The sequence below is a fragment of the Aedes aegypti genome, chromosome 2 (genome assembly GCF_002204515.2).
Source record: "Aedes aegypti strain LVP_AGWG chromosome 2, AaegL5.0 Primary Assembly, whole genome shotgun sequence".
Classification (NCBI taxonomy): Eukaryota; Metazoa; Arthropoda; class Insecta; order Diptera; family Culicidae; genus Aedes; species Aedes aegypti.
In genome coordinates this window covers 468878115-468899609 of record NC_035108.1, presented here as the reverse complement: position 1 = coordinate 468899609, position 21495 = coordinate 468878115, and the positions used below count along the sequence as shown (strand labels likewise).

Genomic DNA, 21495 nt, shown 5'->3' with positions numbered 1-21495 from the left:
TTCTGAATAGAACATATAAAGCACTTTTGATTATACTTTTAAAATTTATTTATTTGACATACAAAAAATATGTACAAATCAATATGTTAGAACTGGAGGTATACATATATGTCTCACACATGCGCTACATTTGTTCTGATTCCCATTTCATTCGATTCTCTCAGTCAATCATATCTGTTGATGATCGTAAAGTTAGCTATAAATTAATAAAAAAACACATATATCGTCGCGATGTTTCGTTTTATTCCTGGTCCGGAATATTGCAGCCGTACACCTAATTCAGCAACGGATAAAACTCGATTACGTATTAACTCATTGGTACCACCAAGTTTCACTGAAATAAAACTACTAAGCGCATGACCATAAATCATTACTCTAACTTCCAGCACACCGAACTGTATGGGGTATTCTCTTGCTTTAGAATGTCATTGCGTTTTTTTCTTCAACCGGTCACCAGCGAACGACTTATCTTGTTCGGGGTGGTCATATTGCGCATCTCGATCCTGGAAGAGATTTGTCCTGGCATTAATCGCAATTTGTGACTTGCGGTCCTGACACCTACCTGATAGTTCTCGGTAAGCACGTGCTGTCCAGTTTGTGTTCCTGTACTTTGAGCATCGCAAGAGTACGTAACGTCGGGTTGAAATCGAGGACGTGAGTGTCGCTGTAGTCGTACGTAGCGGGGTCCGAATGGTGTGATGGGCTTTTATGGGAGAAAAGAAAACGAGTAATTAGTATGACAATTTCTGACAGGGCAGGGTGGCCACCAAATTTCAATTTTTAAAGTCCCGGTGTTCCCGGTACAATTTCCAAAATTTTCCCGGTCTTTAATTCTGTTAATGAGACGGTTCTCATTGTTAGTTCACTTTTGATTGTTTTAAATGCTACCAAGCCCATGTTTTGTGCAATTTTTATTTACATTGACAACGAATTTACTAGAATGAGCAATTCCAATATTATACATTTTCGAAGAAAACGACGAATGCAGATTCAAACGAAATGTATCAATAAACTGTGCAAAATGTAAGCCAGATTGTAATTGTGAAAACTAGTATTGAAGAAATCAAAGAACCATGTATACATACCATGTGCCTCCAAAGAGGTACATCCTCTGGCCTATAACCAGACAGGACTGCCGCCGCCGTGCCCTCGGCGACTGTCCTCGGGGGTGTGCCAGCTTCCACACGTATATCGCCGGGTCGAAACAGTAGAGATCGTTGAAATGTATGTCCAGATTGCCATTGTAGCCACCAAAGATGTAGATTTTGTTTTTAAATACAACTGTAATATGAGTAAGAACTTGATGTTAGTATTTAAGATATGTCTAAGGTGATGATAGCCCAACTTACATGCAGAATGGCTTCTTCTCCCGAGGGGTTCCTCGCCTGTGGTATTGGGCATTTCCCACCGATTCGTTCTCAGGTCCAGGCAGACTATCTTCGGGCAGTAAATCTCTTCCTGCGAATGGTACGGTCCCCAGGAATCTCCGCGCCCTCCGAACACGAACATTTTGTGGTTCACGATGGTGGCGGAATGAAAGTCCCTGTAGGAAGGCGGATCGCCACGAGTGTCCACGAAGGTCCAATGCATCGTCTCCAGATCCAGATAGTGCACATCGCAGGAGAATTTGTCAATCATTTCCTCGAAGCCCCCGAAGATGTACATTCGATTGCCGTAGAGGCACGCCGAGTGACCATCTCTCGCCCCCGGAACCTTACCGGTGGCCAACGGTTTACTCCACTTCAGGGTCTTCGTGTCGAAGCAGAACAGTATATCACAAACTATTTCGTCATTGCGTCCTCCCCAGATGTAGACTTTGTGCTCGTATGCTATGGCCGTGTGGCCATATCTCTGGAATGGGACGTCCGGGTACTTGCACATGACTCCGTACTCGTCCTTCATGGTCGGAGCCAAGGACCACCGCATGTTGTTTGTGTTCAGGATGTGGACATCGATGGCGCAGGTCGATCGGTAATCCTCCCCAGTGCAATAGCCACCGAACGAGTAGATGTAGTCTCCCACTGCCACCGAGGCATGGTTCACTCGCCTCGGACCGCCGTCCAGATTGGCAATCCAGCGCATAATTTCCTACTTAGGTAGGTACTTATCCCACCGAAAAAGTTTTTTTAGCAAACTCTTGCTATCGTCGCAATATTTTAGAAATCCATGATAAACACCTATATGGCACACACACTCACTCACCTAGGGTGCCCCAAAAATAGAAGTGTCAGAACATTGCTTGCATATCGCTTAAATAATGTCAGAAGCAAAAGCTTCATACATGAAAACTCGATCAAAAAATGTCTAGAGGTTAGTTTCTATTTTATGAAAAAGTTACTATTTTCGGTATGATATGCTTGTAGTGTGGGACAAAATACAGAATCTTGTTCCAGTCCACTTTTTGGATTCCATTTAATCTTTGTTCAGACAGACTGGACTAGACCATATTCTGGGCATGTGAAGAAAAGTCGTTCTGAACGATAAATTCAAAAACTAACAGTTATATTCACCATTTCTGTTACGTTAAGGCGTCTCAATGAACAATAACATAAGTAACATGTAAACAAAGAAAATTTTATTATATTTCTTTTGTTCAGTTATGTTTGTTGGAATGATTCAACAACATTATAACTGCAACATTTACATTATGGTACAGCAATTGCATTTCTGCTCTGTAGAATTTCCACTGCTCGTTATTTGTTTTTAAGAAAGTCGGATATGACGTCGGATAACTCTTTGAGAGAAATCAGACGGAATCCTTTGATAAAGTTAGTATTTATAAACTTTTTTATGTGGAAAGACCTTTATCCCTTTTTATGTTTTGAACTAGCTTTATATAGACATTCCTCGAGATTTCCGTGAGTTCTCTTATATTGGAACTGTTCAATTCACGACTTTCTTTTAATCGGCTGTCCGAAGAAGACATATTAATTTCGTAATGTTTGGCAACCTCTTTTAGAAATGTTCCATGATTTTTAATAGCTTTTAACGCTTTGAGTATAGTGTTTCTTGATTTACCAGCACGTTCTGTTCTTCTATAATAATTGCGAACCATATTTACTTATAGCTACCTAAAGAGAAAACACAAATTCAATCACTAATGAGAAACTTTTCACTTGCCCCACGTGATTAGAAAATTGACGGTATTTCAATTTAGTTATTTTTAGGTCTACGTCGAATTAATTCTAAAACTTTTTTATTGCAGTTTGAAACTGTCAGAGGGGACAACTTGGCAGTGGTACAGAAAATTATTTTTCGCAACATTTTTCCACTAAAAATATTAAAATAATGCCTGTCAGTTGTTCCGATGTGTAAAAAGACTTTCCCTCTACCATAAGAGCTAAAAAGAACCTTTTTGCAATTCCGCATTATATGAGCCTACTTTTCATGAATAGTATGGGTAGCATAACGGCCTACTTTTCCTTACAAAACAAACAGTGCTGAAAAGTGCTACTTTTCAACACTCAAAACGGTGCTGAAAAGTAGCACTTTTCAGTACAGTAATACCTCGATATAACGTAACTTTTTTTTGGCTCCCATTTATTTTTGCAATTTTCATTAAAAACATGATTTATGAACTACAATAAATATTCTTCAAGATTCAAACTACAACAAATACTAAATCAAAGCAATGCAAGGGTTTAATATAACTGAATACAGTCATAAATCGATATCGAGTGAGCTATAGGCTCAATGTTAAAACCAACATTTTGTCATTGATGTACATTTGTATAAGGTACCGCGGGGCAAGTGGGTAAATGGGGTAAGTGAAAACAATAGGGTCCTAAAGCCCTGTACCAATTTTAGTGCCAAACGCTCAAGTTTAGGCTAAAAACACATGTTTACTCAATTTTTTTAATGTTTTTCGTTTGTTTAAGTCCAAAAAACATTTTTTTAGATTTAGTCACATTCCTTGGTTTAAACTTAAATTTTGGGTGTATTTTGCTTTCCGTGTCCCTCCCAAAATGTCAGATAGGAACAACCCCGGTGTTAAAACTGAAAGCCCTGTAGTGTTTTTGTCAATTAAGAGAACGTCAAACATGATCACAAGTGTCAAGGTTCATTTATGGTCCCATTTTTTGAAATAAAGTTTAAATATAATATAGCCGTTATTTGAGCGGGAAAAATTGCTAAAATAGTTGCAGTAACATGCTCTTTCGTGTCATTAAATAAAAACAAGATTTCATTAAACATTTTAGGACCCAATTGATATATTTTACTGAATATGTGAATTAACGTTTTAAACTCATGCGTAAACCTTTGAGGCCATTGAGAACATTACGATAGGTAAGGGATTTCTGAGATTTTTCAGCCATTATTGCATAATAGAGCGAAAAATTGTTAACTTGTTAACTGTTACTCCGCATCAAGTTGGCGGCGTACAATCTTATTTTAATATTTTCAGTGGAAAAAAGTTGCGGAAAATAATTTCCTGTACCACTACTTAGTTGTCCTCTGTGACAGTTTCAAACTGCAATAAAAAAAGTTTTAAAATTAATTCGACGTAGACCTAAAAATAACTAAATTTAAACACCGTCAATTTTCTTATCAAGTGGGGCAAGTGAAAAGTTTATCATTAGAGATTGAATTTGTGTTTTCTCTTTAAGTAGCCATAAGTAAATATGATTCGCAATTATCATAGAAAAACAGAACGTGCTGATAATTCAAGAAACAGTATACTCAAGTGTTAAAAGCTATGGAACTTCTCTAAAAGATGTTGCCAAACATTACAATATTAATATGTCTACTTCGGGCAGCCAATTAAAAGGAAGACGTTGACTGAAAAGTTGCAATATTAGAGAACACACGGAAATCTCGTGGAATGTCTATGTAAAGCTAGTTCAAAACATAAAAATGGAGTATAGGTCTATCCACATACAAAAGATTCGAAATACGTTATTGAAGGATTCCGTTTGATTTCTCCCGAAGAGTTATTCGACGTCATATCCGACTTGCTCAAAAACAAATAACGAGCGGTGGAAATTCTACAGAGCAGAAACGCAATTGCTGTCCTATAATGTAAGAACTAACATTGGAAATGTTGCAGTTATAACAAAGACAAATTAAAGACCTCCATGTACCTTACAGTTGCCCAAAATTTTATGGCTCATAAGGTAATCTAGAATGCCGTGAAAAGTGTACTGCGATCTGTCAAACTTAGGTACCTTTTGCACTACCGAGGGACGAAATGCAGTACTAGAAGTGGTACCCAATCTGAGCCCGAGTGTGACGGACCTGGTTATAATGTTGTCGAATCATTTCAACTAACATAACTGAACAGAAGAAAATTCAAGTGAAAAGAATAACAATTTTTTTTGTTTACATGTTACTTATGTTATTGTTCATTGAGAAGCCTTAACAAATGTTAAAGCTAATAGAAATCGTGAATATAACTGTTTGTTTTTGAATTTATTGTTTAAAACGGTAAACTTTTCACTTGCCCCACTTTTGGGGAAAGTGAAAAGTAAGGAGACATTTTTTAAAAACTTTTTCTGTAGTTTTTTCTTTAATTTTTCATAAAAATCAATTTCAGCATGCTGCTTATATTTGGTGGGAGTCAAGCTAAAAAATATACACGACCTCATTTGTTTCAATTTAAAGTCTCTAGAATTTGAAGAATCTCAACTATGCGAATTCTATTACCCACTTGCCCCACGGTACCATACATCATTATTATTTTTTTTTGTTACATTTACGCTGCCACTAATCACTTCATTTGTTTGTGAAAACTTTAATTATTAGTAGATGAAAAAACCGAATTTAGTACTATACCATTTAATTCCACTAGAGTTTGTATCCTTTGACAGATACGCGTATTTCGACCTCAACTGTAAGGCCGTCTTCAGTGTCGTGTACTAGACTCGACTTATTATTATTGATCTAGACTTAGCGTTCAAAAAGACAAGATCAAACTCAAATTAGTAAATTTAGTTATTGCTTTAGAAATTCTTACAGATATTCTTCAAATGATTTCTCCAAGAATTCGTTATTTTTCCTGGAATTTTTCCATGGATTCTACTTGAAGAATCATTCGGAGGATGCTTCCAGAGACTCCTCCAATAATTTCTTCACGGAATCATCTTAAACTCTTCTAATATTAATGCGTAAAACTTAAAATATATCCTTAAAATAATTCCAACAGGCATTTCTCAGGAATTCCACTAGTTCATATCAGGGAGGTATTCATGATTTAAAATTTTTGAGATTTTCTTCTGAAATGAAACCATATTTTATTTTCAGATCGATTTCAGAGATTCGTCCAAGAGATTCTAGGAACATTTGATCAGTATTGTCTTAACGAATACCTGTCTAAATTATTCCTTGAGAAATTTCATCAAAAAGTTCACATTGAATTCCACCAAGAAACGGTTCAAATATTTTTTTATGAATTTCTACAGAATATGTCCAAGAACTGTTTCCAAAGAATTCCAGATTCTAGGATTAATCTTGATGTTATCGTCTATAAATTTGCATATGTTTTTTTTTTTATAAAAATAAATTCAGGGATTCGTTCAAAAACTGAGCAAGTTCCCCAGATCCCCTATAGAACTCTCCTAGAATACTGTCGATAATCCCACCACGTATTCGTTCAAAAACTTTTCCATCGAAAATCCCTCAAGGATAGTTTTAGTTTTTGAAGGAGTTTCCTAGTGATTTTTTCATGAATTCTGAATAAAAAATTTCCAAGAATTCTTGAGATATTCATTCTATAATTCTGTCAATAAATTATAAAATGATTTGTTTTAAGAGTTTTACATGAGTTTAAACAAACAAAATGGAACAAAATTTTTGAAGTTCCACAATTGCCTGCTAGAATTATTCATAACTTTTAACTTTAACAATATTTTTTCAAAAGATTTTTGAAAGATCTCGTTTATTAAATTCTTTTAGAATTGCAAAAGTGAACCCGCCTCTATAATAAAGAAAATCAATTCTTTTAGAATTTCTCCAAGTGTTCAAAGATTTTTCCTGCATACATTTCTTAAGGATTACTGCAGAGACGTTAAAATAAAGAAATGAAAACAAGAAGAAAAATAAAAAAATAAACATGAAAAAAAATGTATAGAAAAAGTTGAAAATAACTGCTAGGTCAATAATATAAATTTAGGACCCATTTTCTCATCAAACAATACATGTTGAAAGAAATTTGGAAAACAAAATATTTTGCTTCGATATAACGTAACCTCGATATAACGTAACGAAAATAAAAATCGAGTTACGTTATATCGAGGTATTACTGTACTATTTTAGTGGCAGTAAATTAGTTATCGGTGGCTCTTCATACGCAATTCATCGAATTACTCTGTGATTCTCAATCACTTTGTCTACAAGACAACGATTTTATATCGATTGGGTGATCCGTATCCGTTGGTGAGCCATACCGACACGGAATCGGTTCGTCCAGTGAACGTAGAGGCGGTTGGTGAGCCAGAAAAGAAAGAAAAGAAATGGCATTTGCATTGGTTGGATTCTATACCGTTTCATTTCTCGAAAGGTAGAGATCAAACAAAATAGTTCACTAAAATGTGTTTCCGTAAGCTTGGTACAGATGTTTTGAGTCCCTGGGATCTTGAAATGATTATTTTTAGGATCAATTTAATACAGGAGACATGGTTATCCAATTCAATCGTTTCTAAAAAGGTACACACTGATGCGTTTTTCTTAAAATTGCTTGGTATAGTGACCACATTATAGTTGATTAGAAATTTTCTGTGACTTAAAATTTACCTACTACCAGGGGTACTAGTGCACAGCACCCATTTTACCCGACCTGACCCAGTAACTGTTGAAAACTGCAGGGCTGGTAGCAAAAAGTGGTACCGAGAAAAGCTATTTTAGTGACCAGATTAGAGAAATAAGTGACTAAAAAGTGAGTTTCGATTGTCGAAAAAGTGACTAAAAGTGACTTGAAAATCAAACCGTAATCAGTTTTATTCCAATTCTATTGTACTGTTGCATAACGTCATATGATAGGGAATATTCAATACGATCTACTGCACCCTGCAGGTAGTAAGTCTAGTTGAGCACCATATTTGGAAATTTTTATTGTACTTCCAAAATTTCAAGATATTGCCTAAATTTTTTTCAAACAGAAAAATTTAAATTTTCGTAAATAATCCTTTTTTAGAAGATTTCAAATCTTTTCAAAGTATAATGTATTTTATGTAACCCAAGTATTATATAACCCAAGTATTAAGAACTTGGAACATTTGTGAAATCAAAATTTTTGTCATTCCCCATTTCCACCCAAACTCTATCTTAAAAATCACTGAAATTGAATTCATTGTTAATTGTGTAGTTCCCAAAACTTTTCCATGACTTCAAGTCGATAAGAACTTAAGATTAAGTTTGGAAAAAATATAAGCGTGTAGATGAAGCTCCGTCAAATGTAATATTCATTGAAGAATAATTTCTATTTAGCTTTATTAGATTCTACTTAAACGCTTCTACGCAATAAGGTCAATATTATGTGTAACTAGATTAAGATTACAGAAAATGTATTACTTGGGCAATGATCAATATTTCAAATTAAAAATTATGATAGAAGATCGAATATGATTGAAATACGGTTTAAAACTAATGTATCATGGACGCGTCCTTCGAACGCCCACTAAGATACAATAAATCAGCATTGTTTTTTCTTCATAAGGGCCTATCTGCATTCATCGGATCCTCTTCATCGTTGCTCGCTTTGCGTTATTGCAGAAAACTGATTCTCTTTTCGTAACATATTTTTGTGATGTAGGATGAAGAATCACTATATCTTGCTTTAAAAACGAGAAATATTACAGATGTATCTAATCTAGATAAGTTATTAGCGAAAGAGAGGATCGATGAAGAGAAATCGCTCATGTCAGTTAGGCCCTATTGAAGTAACAGTGCAGAAATGGTTGACATAAGCCTGAGTAACATTGAATTTTTCCATCAGTAAGTTTAATGAGAGGTACGTTTGACCGAATGGACATTTAGCGTAAAGGTTTAATCTTTTGAGTTATGCTGTTAAATTAGTTATTGACACTAAGCTTCTATTATTTCAATCAATATTACTTGGACACTTTCATAGTCGGTCGAATTATAATAAACTGTGCAATAAAAAATAATATCAAATATAAACTCGGTGGCTTTCAGAAAACCTCCTGCCGAAGTAAATTAAAAAAAAACCAAGCAGAGGATCTGACACCCTATATTTCTTTGAAGGAAGCATGCATGATTTCATGAACTTTTCAATGAAGAGAGCTTAGACTGACTACACATATCATGGTTGCTATTCCGTGAATAACCGAAGTCAGTGAATATGCACAAAGAATCAACTAGAAGTTCGGCGGGGATTGGCCATAATCTTCTTCAGTATGCATAATTCAGTGCCTCTATTTATACATGGTCAATAACGGCGCCGGCCACGTCCTTGCAGTCAGGTGGAATTGAGGGAAGGAATGTTAGTGTGTAACCTTTGCTATTTGGAGATCGTGTTTTCCTCTGCATCTCCACAAAGGTTACTGGGAGAGATGGTTGTTAATGGGGATGATCGTTGGGTCACAGGATTCACTTCAATAATATAAGAATATAATATTTTCATTTGACATGAAAAATTTCCAAATATGAGAAAATAATGTCGTTACTTGAAGTGACGAACCATTCGAAGTTTGTTGAATAAATATCTAAAAGCAACATTCCTACAGCTGTTAGGACGAAAGCATGTGTTACAATATTTTACTCAAATTGTAAAAAAACGATTGGCTGGACCATCTCAAAATATTTTTAGGCTGACACTTACAGTGGCGAACCATTCAAAGTCTTTTGAATAAAATGAACGTTTTGCAAGTCTACACTTCTAGCACAGACAAACAGACCGAACCATTCAAAGCTTTTTTTTATAAAAATAAACGTAAGGGATTTTATATAAAAAAGTGTAAAACGAAAAAGTTATGAACAAGAGTTTATGCCGACACTTACAGTGACGAACCATAGTTTGTTGAAAAATCATATTTATGTAACGATTAAATGTGCGGTCATGCATATTTTACAGATTTGAAAAAATAAGCATGAAACGAGCTCACCAATTGATCCTTCACCCTTGATTGAGCAGCCACAATCCACTTGCAGCTTCACTCGTCTGCTCGGCCATATAAAAGCACTCAGAAAAAAAAGGGCGCGCGACCCGAGGAAAAGCAAACTAAAATTACTCGGGCCTTCTCCATGCACTCAAAAGGAAGCGCAACCCGTGAAAAAAACTGACGATTTCTCGGGCTTTCTCGACGCACTGCACGGCAGAAAATAATGCGCAACCCGAGTGGGAAAAAATGACGACTTCTCGGGCGTTCTCGACGCACTCAATTTCATGAACGATTCAATGAAAAAGATAAATTCTTCATATAATTTCTGTATAAACATTCTCATTTATTAATTCATGAGTATATGTTTTGGTATCATTCTAAAAAAACAACGAAAGAGCTACTTTAAAAATTTATTTAAAAAAAAAAATAATAAAATACATAAAAAATAGATGCTTAAATACATAATGAAAAAAGAAGTACACTCAAATTGTTTTATGCGGTACCGCATGAAAAGGTTTAAAACAAAAAACTAAGCCAATTTTTTTCCGTATAGTCATGAAACACGAGGTCTTTTTCACGTCATTTTTTTTTCAATATCGCGGTTTTTTAAGTCGTTTCTTTGAAACAACGCGCTTTTCTACGTGGTACGTCGAACGACGTAAAAAAGAAACCTTAGTGTATACTCTAGCTAAGATCTATCCAGCCATTTCTAAAGGTTTGATTTGCAAATAATGTGTGTCCTAAGAAGTATGATATGTTTTTACTCTCAAAAAGAACATTACACAATTATTCTTTGTTTTGCGTTTTAGTGTTAACGTATGAAAGAGTAACTTTTTTCCAAGCTTTTTTTATAAGAAAACCATGAATCTATATTTTGATACTGACATAAACTTGTTCTGGTGATGACCTAACTTCAAACTTAGCCTAAGTTAAAAAACGTCAATTCATAATTTCCCCCGAAAATTTAGCTCAAAATTGTTGAAAAAAGTGACTTTAGTTGAAATGGCTTCAAAAAAGAGACTTTAAAGGGACTGGCTTGAAAAAGTGACCAAGTCACTAAAAAGTGACTCGCTACCAGCCTTGGAAAAGCTAGTTCGCTAAGACCACGCAGATCCTAGCGAGGCAAGCCCGTCCACAACCGATTGCAAATCATATAGGAAGACAATTCAGAAGTTGTTTTAATCAACTAAAAAAAACTGTTGAGTGATACCTCAATCAGCGGCTGCAAATCTTTTTATTCAAACCAGGTATATATTTACAATTCTCGCGAAACATTACTAAAGGACCTATGTACAAATGAGAGATTCTCTCCTCTCTCGTTCTCTTTCGATTATAACAGTGGAATACTGAAGCTTTTGGGAAGTTTTTCACTACAGATCGAAAGGCAGTTTCTATGACTAGCGTTTCATACAAAAAACGCAACAGAAGAGGTTAATGTGACTCAGTTATTGATCAAAGAGAAAGTAAACAAAGAGAGCCTCTCATTTTTACATAGGTCCTTTAGTAATGTTTTGCGAAAATTCAACATCATTCACAAATATACCTCTCTCGACGAATCTTCCATACTTTTACATACGACGACGCATGCTCCTCAACCAACGATTTTGTCGCATCTCAGACACTACCTCGAATAGCTCCGTCCACATGAACTTTCCCGAGATCCTTTGACCACTTGTAGAAACGAGATATATGTACGGTATACTGACAAAAAATAATTGAAATCTGTATATTTACTAACGGTGAGTGTTTTAGTTTTAATTTTTCACTCGGGCCTATTGATGAAAAGCACTAATTTTCGACCTACAAGAAATCTGTGCCAACTTTCAGATTTTCATACAAAGTAGGCCTAAACGAATGGGTCGAAAATTGGTGCTCTTCCCCTACAGGTTAAACATCAGCTCTAGAAGAGTTTATGAAATGTTCCTTCAATAAAGTTTGGTTGGAATTTCTGATCCTCTGGCTTACTTTTAGAAGATTTTTTAAGGCTGTTTCAGAAGGTAATACTAGGTTTATATTACTGTTGTAACTCCATTAGATATTTGTTCAGAACGCTAACATTCGTTCTGATTCTCGTCTCAAAATATAAATACCTCTTCAAGCAAGTTCAGCCAAAAAGCATTTCTGAAATTTCGCCCGGATTTTCTCCAATAAATTCTCGAAAAGCCCCCACAAAACATAAGACTTCACGACAGAAATATTCACAAGAAACTTTTCAACAACGTTGGCTCTATTATTTGACCATTTGATTTGATTGATTGTATGTCTTTGAAGTAACACAAATCTGTGTCGAGTTTGATTAGCTAACCCAGCCTATAATATCTTTATCGTCAAATCACGAGAATAATGACTTTGATGATTATTTTCCTGAAAAGATGTGGCTTTTTGTTGACATTAGTGGTTTTGTAGTGACCATGTTAAAAATAATATCAATTCACATAAAAGTGACTCACTACCCGCCCTGCGTGATTGAAAAAAAAACACTCAAAAATATATGTTGAAATTAGAGTTATGTCTAAAGAACGGTAAAATTTTATTATACAGTGGGATTCCGTTTTTGGCATGCTCCGTTTTTGGCATGCTCCGATTTTGGCACCCCCCGATTTTGGCAACAAAATGGATCCGTTTTTGGCAACATTTTTCAATTCCATTAAAATTTGTAAATTTTTGTAAATATCATCGTGTCTGTTGCTTAAGTCACTTGAATAGCATGTCAACTCCACACCGATTACATTCCAGATCTCCTTTTTCGTCGATGTTTCCTCAAATCTCACCAACTACTAAGGACTCGCGTACGCGCTTATTTCCTTCAGAATGGTCATTGGTCATACATAGGCAACGTTTCATGACACCAATAATCTCCACCAGTATTTCAACTTAAGACCAATCCCTTTCATAGGCATTCATATTGAGTAACCAGCCCACTTGAGTCTGCCAGTAGGTGATACAATAAAAAAAAAAACACTTCAAATTTGGAACAGCTTGTTCGAACAAAGCACCAGCACCGACATAAGAGCAACGAAAAATCTAAGACTTACAAAGAGTTACAATCATAAATTTTGTCTCGCTGTCTTCATTATTATGGATTTATATACATGGCGTATATAAAAACACACCGCAATAATAGATACAAATATGTACAGCCAAATGTCGTGTATCATAACTTTTTTTTTAATTTCATTTAATAACATGACAAATGCGAATACAGTCCAAATTACAATTTATTTTCAATAATACCATTGAAGCTGCGATAACTACGACTGATAGTGTTTTTTCTTTTTGTCTGTGGTATTGGTGTGTATATTGATATTTCTGCGTCAACTATTTTTTAACTCTCTTTTTTATAGACTCTATAAGGCGTTAGATTTGTTAAGAGACGATCCAGAATTCTGTATGATATGTTTTCATTTTGAGTGTATCCATTTTGCCTTACGCATACTCTGATATAAACGAAATGCGATGTTTTCAAGAACAATCAGAAGCGACCAACGAGAGGTCTGTTGGTCAAACGGAAAAGAGAAATAAATCATTACTATTCGAGTGCTAGCTAGAAACAGTTGTCTACCTCTTATACCTTCAAACCAATCACGGACCTTGATCTAACTTAGTTGAAGTTCAATTAAGCTTAGTAAAGCAAATCTAACAGTTGGCGACGAAAAAAAGTGGTTTTGGACAAGTTAGTGAAGTGTTTCACTGCACTTAGTGAGGAAGATTAATTAAATCGGCTACCTTGTGACGGATCGACGCCATCGCGTAGGAATTTCAATCAAACTTATCAAATCGCTGGAGGCAATTTACGTTCGGCGTTGTTGGACAGGCTATAATCACTGATCACTGATTTCGGTTGTGCTGTAACCGTGAATAAGAATTACGGTTCTGGAAGGGTGTGGTAAGTTTTGAGCAGAAATTTTAGCGCGTTAGCTGAAACCACCATTTTGTATGGTAATCAAAGAAAGATCCGGAAAGTATAAGAGCTATTGTTCCTGTATAATAAGATTAAAATAATAAGTTCAGAATATAAAAGAAATCGTACAACACAATAGCTTTATTGTAGATGCTTTATTAAGAGAGTTTTTCTTCTATTTATTAGATCTCATAGTGATTGTGACCTGACAAACAATTGATCATCATTGGTGTAGGCTTTACACAGTGGTCCCGGTGTGTTTTTTTGCTGATTGGCTAGCTGCTGTGGTCAAGCAGTTACGGCAGATCGAAAGGTTGTAAGCGGAGATTTCCTTCCCAGGTAGCGGTTTCCATTGACGTCAACTGACGGCTCGTGTGTTAGCCAAAGGGCTGCGAGTAGTGACCTACACAACGTCGGCAAAGGCTGAAAATCATTCTGGTGAGTTTTTACTTTTCTTTACTCTTGAGGGAAAGGATCCAGAGAATCCGGCAGTTAAGCAAAGTCGTTTATTTTAGCTTTTGGATATTTTTACTGACCAATATACTGTAATGGCTCAATCGAACATTAACACTACCTTGGAACCATTCCGTAGAGGAAATTCCTTTGGAGATTGGGTTGAGCGTCTAGGTTTCTTTTTTAATATGAATAAAGTACCTGTCGAGGAAAAGCGTGACCATTTCATTACGCTCAGTGGTCCCGTTATTTTTAGGGAACTAAAATTATTGTACCCAAATAGTAATCTTGCGGAGGTTCCATATGATGAAATGATTAACAAATTAAAAGCACGACTAGATAAAACGGAGTCCGATCTGGTGCAAAGATTAAAATTTAACGTCAGAGTGCAGCAACCGGATGAATCATTAGAGGATTTCGTGTTGTCTGTAAAACTCCAGGCAGAGTTCTGCAATTTTGAAAATTTTAAACAGATGGCTATCAGAGACCGCATTGTTGCCGGGATCCGGGACAAAGCTCTCCAGCAAAGGTTGCTTAATGAAGAGAAGCTAACTTTAGAAACAGCAGAAAAACTAATAGCGACCTGGGAAATTGCCAGGAATAATGCTAAAAATATGGATTACGGTAACACTGCGGATCAGATAGCATCATTAAAAGCATCTAGTTTCCCTGGCGCTAGACTCAATAAGCTAGCAGCTACAATGCATATGGCGGGCCGGTCAGATGGTGATGATGAGCGAAATCGTGGATCAGTTAAGAATAGGCTAGGGTATACTCCTTATCAACGAGGCCAATGGAAGAACAAACAATGGCAAAGCAGACAAAGACAAGACCTGGAAGTAAGGAATCGCTCATCGGCCCGACCTAATTATTCACAAATGGTTTGTGACTTCTGTGGGGTGCAAGGTCACATTAAAAGAAAATGCTTTAAACTAAAAAATATGCATCGAGATGCTGTGAATATGGTTAACCCGGACACCTCAGGATCTAACCCGGATGAATATTTGAGTGAACTGGTCAACAGATTACGAGCGGACACTGACAGTGAAAATGAGGATGATGGTGAGACAAATGTTCTTCAATGTATGCACGTTTCAACAGTTGGTAAAATTAGTGATCCTTGTCTGGTGAATGTAAAAATAGATGATGTTTGGTGTGACATGGAGGTGGATTGTGGTTCGTCTGTATCTGTGATGGGAAGAAAACAGTATTTTGAACATTTTGACAAAGCTTTATCAAAAAGCCATAGAAATTTGATAGTAGTAAACGGGACAAGTCTTCTAATTGAAGGTGAAGCTAATGTTTGTGTAACTTTTAGGGGAATTTCAAAAGATTTGAAGCTTCTGGTGCTAAATTGTGAAAACAATTTTGTTCCTTTATTGGGTAGACCTTGGCTTGACGTATTCTTCCCCAAATGGAGAAATTTTTTCGTCAATGCAATTTCTTCTGGAATTGAACCAATCCAAGATACGGTAGATGAAATAAAAACCAAATATAAAAATATTTTTGCAAAAAGTTTTACTTCTCCAATCAAAGGTTTTGAAGCAGATTTAGTCCTGAAAACTGAAAATCCGATATTTAGGAAGGCATATGATGTACCCTACCGTTTGCGGGATAAAGTTTTAGAATATTTGAAGAAATTAGAGGAAGAGGCGGTAATTACCCCTGTCAAAACAAGTGAATGGGCCTCCCCAGTAATTGTTGTAATGAAAAAAAATAATCAAATTCGATTAGTAATAGATTGCAAAGTTTCAGTAAATAAATTGATCATTCCTAATACATACCCTCTACCCACCGCCCAAGATGTTTTTGCTGGATTGGCTGGTTGTAAAATATTTTGTTCATTAGATCTAGAGGGAGCCTATACGCAGTTATCTTTGTCGGAGAAATCAAAAAAAATTATGGTAATTAACACAATAAAAGGACTTTACACGTATAACAGATTGCCCCAAGGAGCTTCGTCCAGTGCAGCAATATTTCAACAAGTGATGGACCAGGTTCTTAATGGAATTGAGAATGTGTCGGTATACCTAGATGATGTTTTGATAGCAGGAAAAGATTTTGATGACTGTAGACAAAAATTGTTTATTGTACTTGATAGGTTGAAATGTGCAAATATCAAAGTAAATTGGGAAAAATGTAAACTTTTTGTTAATGAATTGATTCATTTGGGACACATTATTAGTGAAAAAGGATTAATGCCATGCCCAGATAAAATATCTACTATTGAAAAAGCTAAAGTACCTCGCAATGAAACAGAATTGAAATCTTTTCTAGGACTGATTAATTATTATCATAAATTTATTCCAAGATTGTCCACTAAACTGTACCATTTGTATAATTTATTGAAGTCGGGTATTAAATTTACTTGGGATGATAACTGTAATGAAGCTTTTGAAGAAAGTAAAAATGCATTATTAGAGGCACCCTTTTTGGAGTTTTATGACCCCAATAAACCCATTGTGATAGTTTCAGACGCGTCGGGGTACGGCTTGGGGGGTGTTATGGCACACATAATTGATGGGGTTGAAAAACCGATTTACTTCACATCCTTTTCTTTAAATGCAGCTCAACGAAACTATCCTATTCTTCATTTGGAAGCACTGGCTTTAGTTTGTACGATTAAAAAATTCCACAAATTTGTATTTGGTAAAAAATTTTATGTTTACACTGATCATAAACCACTAGTAGGTATTTTTGGCAAGGAGGGAAAAAACTCTATTTATGCTACAAGATTGCAAAGATTTGTACTGGAACTTTCAATTTACGAATTCGAGATTCAATATAGACCTTCAAAGCGAATGGGCAACGCAGATTTCTGCTCACGTTTCCCTGTAGATATGGCTGTTCCGGACGAATATGATGTAGGATTAATAAACAGTATTAATTTTAGTAGACAATTTCCTATTGATTTTTGTATTATAGCAGCTCAGACAAAAGAAGACGAATTCTTGAAAAACGTAATATATTTTATGACAAACGGCTGGCCTGAGAAAATTAGCAAACAGTATATTGATGTTTACGCCAACCAGAAAGATTTAGAACTGATTGATGAATGTCTTTTGTATCAAAATAGGGTAGTGATACCTATGTCGTTAAAGAAACAGGTTTTAAAATTATTGCATGCCAACCATGCTGGGATAGTTAAAATGAAAAGGTTAGCAAGACAGAACGTGTATTGGTTTGGAATTAACTCTGATATTGAAAATTACGTAGCGGTTTGTGACACGTGCAATAGTATGATGATTGTTCCCAAACTGAAAACGAAATCTAAATGGATAGCTACGACACGACCGTTCAGTAGGGTACATATCGATTTTTTTCATTTTGATCACCGCACATATTTGTTGGTGGTCGATAGCTATTCCAAGTGGATTGAAGTTGAACTGATGAAAAATGGAACAGATTGTGGGAAAGTGTTAAAGAAACTAGTGGGCATATTTGCTAGATATGGATTACCAGACGTTCTAGTGTCTGATGGAGGTCCTCCATTTAATTCTCATGCTTTTGTAGATTTTTTGAAGCGACAGGGAATCAATGTTCTTAAGAGTCCTCCGTATAATCCCTCCAGTAACGGTCAAGCTGAGAGGTTGGTAAGGACCGTAAAAGAGGTGCTAAAAAAGTTTCTACTTGACCCAGAATTTATAGATTTAGACTTGGATGATCAGATCAATCTGTTTTTGATCAATTACAGAAACAACTGTCTTACAGTCGAGGGAAATTACCCAGCGCAAATGATATTTTCTTATAAGCCAAAAACAATTTTAGATTTGTTAAATCCAAAATCACATTATAAAAAACAATTATGTGTAGAACCGATGCATGATAAGTTAACTAATAATAAAGACACAAACCTAGTGCATGATGATAATTCGAAGGATGTAGGGAATGCAAATGCATGTATACCCGATCCATTTGAAAATCTGATGCAGGGAGATGAGATTTGGTATAAAAATCATAATCCACATCATACTGCTAGATGGCTCAAAGCAAGTTATATTAAAAGGCACTCTCGCAACACTTTCCAGGTTCTAATTGGAAACGTACCAACCACAGCACATCGAGGACAACTACGCATTTATAAGGAAGGTGAATCCTTCGAAAAACCAAATGTCCTTCTGCGTCGACAACAACGGGAAACCCATAAACTCAAAGATGATGAAGAATTTCGTGGATTGTCGGATGAGGAAGTTAGAAGTAGCAAACCTCGCCTTGATGGATTTGGAGAGCTTAACAAAAAACGAAACGTATCATTGCGCCGGCAACAGCTGGAACCAGAAGTTGATCGAGGGGAACCTTACAGTGCTCCAGAAGATGTCAGGTGCAGGAGGAAAAGGAGAATTGTGGTTGATGAAGCGCTTCAAGATGTTGAAATGTCGACTGATTGCGTACCGAGGCGATCAAAACGGATTCGCCAAGCTAACATGGACAAAGATTTTGTTTACATGATTTAAATTGTGATTATATTCACGTTCTGAAATTTCTCTATTATATACAATGAATTCTGAGTTCAATCGAAGTTCCTATTAGTAATGTTAACGACTTAGAATATAAGTTTCGAATTATTGAAATATTTATCAATCAAACACTGTAATACTGATAGCTATTTGAAGAGGGAAGAGCTGATATGTTTTCATTTTGAGTGTATCCATTTTGCCTTACGCATACTCTGATATAAACGAAATGCGATGTTTTCAAGAACAATCAGAAGCGACCAACGAGAGGTCTGTTGGTCAAACGGAAAAGAGAAATAAATCATTACTATTCGAGTGCTAGCTAGAAACAGTTGTCTACCTCTTATACCTTCAAACCAATCACGGACCTTGATCTAACTTAGTTGAAGTTCAATTAAGCTTAGTAAAGCAAATCTAACACTGTACAAGATTGTTAATCAAGGATACGGGTCTCAACATCATCAAAATGTTCCTTACGAGCTTAGTCTATGAGTTTCCTAACTGTAACCTGGAGAACCCTTAAGGATAACGAATTCATGAGGATATCTGCAGATTCCAAGTGGACACTGAGAGCTTCTTGAGGGATCTTTAGAGTGTATAACTGGTTATGGAGTATTATGTTCAAAAGCTGGTGATTCCTAATAAACTCTAGGGCGTCCTGTAAGTTTTAAGCGGGATAATGTGAATTTCTAGTAGTATTTTTAATATTTCCGGCGAAAGCTTAAGGATTTTGAAAAGGTTCCCAGCGGAATTTGAGGTGTGCTAGTGGTAGCCTAATAATAATAAACTTTTAATTTTTTTTTCATCGGAGACTTGAGAATTTTCGGCAACATCACAGCAGAATTCCAAGATGTTAACTCATAGCAAAATCCTTAGCAAGATCCTGAGAACTCTATGCGAGATCCTACGGATGCTTGGCAAGATGCTTCAGAGCTCAAGCGTTTTTTCTGTAGATTTCTAATGAGAACCTGAAGATTCCTATAAGGTTCTTGAGGTTTCATAACAGGATCCTGTTAATTTCAGTTGATTTCATAAGGCAGGTGTAAAACATATATCAAGCTGAAATAAAAATTATTTCAAGTAAAAATTAAATTCTACACAATAACAAGACATTTATGCATCTTCTCATGCTCATGTTTGCCCTTTTGATACAGTTAACCAATCATTATAAAATCCTTTACTTTATCAGAAACATATAGTAAAGGAGCAATTCCAAACTTTCGAATTTTTCAAATTTTACGTTAAAGTCCAAAAGTTAAACTGATTTTAAATGTTCATTTAATTAGAAAAAAAAGGTCATGCCGTTTTGCAATACCCAGCGGCCAGCGCTTTTGATTCGCAAATACGTCTTGAAAAGAAAACATTTTTTTTCGTTTTCTCTCATAGTTTTAAAATCGTTTGCCAGATTTAATATTACGGAGCTATAGATTCATAGCATAGTATAACCCTTCGAAAAAATGCTTCGAAGTGAACCTTTTCGAAGTCTCAAAGCCTTATGATTCCATAAAAATGATGTATTAACATTGTAATGATGCTTTCAAAACCAATGGTTAAAAAAAAAAAAAAATTGAAATATGGGTTCCGATTTTGGCACGGTTCCGTTTTTGGCAACTGAAAATTTCAACTTTGTTGCCAAAAACGGAATCCCACTGTACATAATCCTATAAAATTGAGTTTAAAATAAAAATAAAAAAAAACAAAAATTCGCGCTAAGTATATGAAATTTATTATCTTCACGTAGAATTTTCACAAAACTCTCTTTATAGGATATAGACCTATGATTGTACAATATTTGTTTGTGTTATTCCGGTAATTTTCCACTCATCTTAGCACATCATTGACAAATGTACCAAAAATAGTTCATTTCTCATATCATCGATACGAGCAATCTCTAGAAATTTTGGACTGGGTTTTCATGTATGAATCCTTTGCTTCTGACACCATTTAAGGGGGTGAGCAAGTTGACTATTTGACACTATTATTTTTGGGGACACCCTAACTTACACTTTCATGGCCCGCACAGGTTGATTGCTGATAAGAGAAGCACCTTCGATTTGTTATCGCAAATTCACTGTTTAGCACTTGTTTTGCTGCTTCCACAGGTACAAAATACGAAATCAATCCCCCCTGCGTAAGGGAAATTCACAAGACGTAAAATCTTCGCCACACTGTAAACAAATGCCACCACCCAAAACTGAAGACACCAAGTTCCGAGTTTCCACCCACTGAATGATCACTTCTCGTGCGCTAACCTTGGATTTAAGAGCACGCACTTATCTCCCGTTCGGCCGCAGAGCGAACATTCGGCCATGAAAGCAACTTAATTATCTTAAATCAAATATTAGGGACTTTGTTGCCACACAAGTTCGATTTCTCCCTACTACCTAATCGAAAATCTTTTGATTGTTTTGAGATTGTGTGGACAGAAAAGTCAGTCGCAGTCGTTTGACACAACGTGGTGAGATGGGTTTTAGTGAGATGAGATTTGCTCACTGTTTACTTCACTGAAGCGAGAGCGGAATAAGGTTACCAGCGTAGTTTGAAGTAGGGTGCGCCGAAATTATTTACTAAAATTTAGCAACCTGTGACTAATCCGTGTTTCTGAGTTGATATTGAAAGGACCGTTGCAACG

General features: G+C 35.9%; 1 protein-coding gene across 3 annotated transcripts; it reads right to left on the bottom strand.

The window, feature by feature from the left end:
- Positions 1-164: 164 nt before the first annotated feature.
- Positions 165-21294, bottom strand: LOC5568070 (kelch domain-containing protein 3). Of its 3 annotated transcripts, none has more exons than XM_021848301.1 (5): positions 20868-21294; positions 1350-2202; positions 1086-1281; positions 563-703; positions 165-503 (listed from the first exon to the last, which is right to left on the bottom strand). In XM_021848301.1, the coding sequence occupies exons 2-5, from the start codon at positions 2080-2082 to the stop codon at positions 443-445; spliced, it is 1131 nt and encodes a 376-aa protein (XP_021703993.1). In that variant the 5' UTR covers positions 2083-2202; positions 20868-21294; the 3' UTR covers positions 165-442. The 3 variants fall into 3 exon arrangements, with proteins under 3 accessions (XP_021703993.1, XP_001652008.2, XP_021703994.1); XM_001651958.2 differs by having other exon boundaries at positions 1350-2177; XM_021848302.1 differs by having other exon boundaries at positions 1350-2140.
- Positions 21295-21495: the final 201 nt, after the last annotated feature.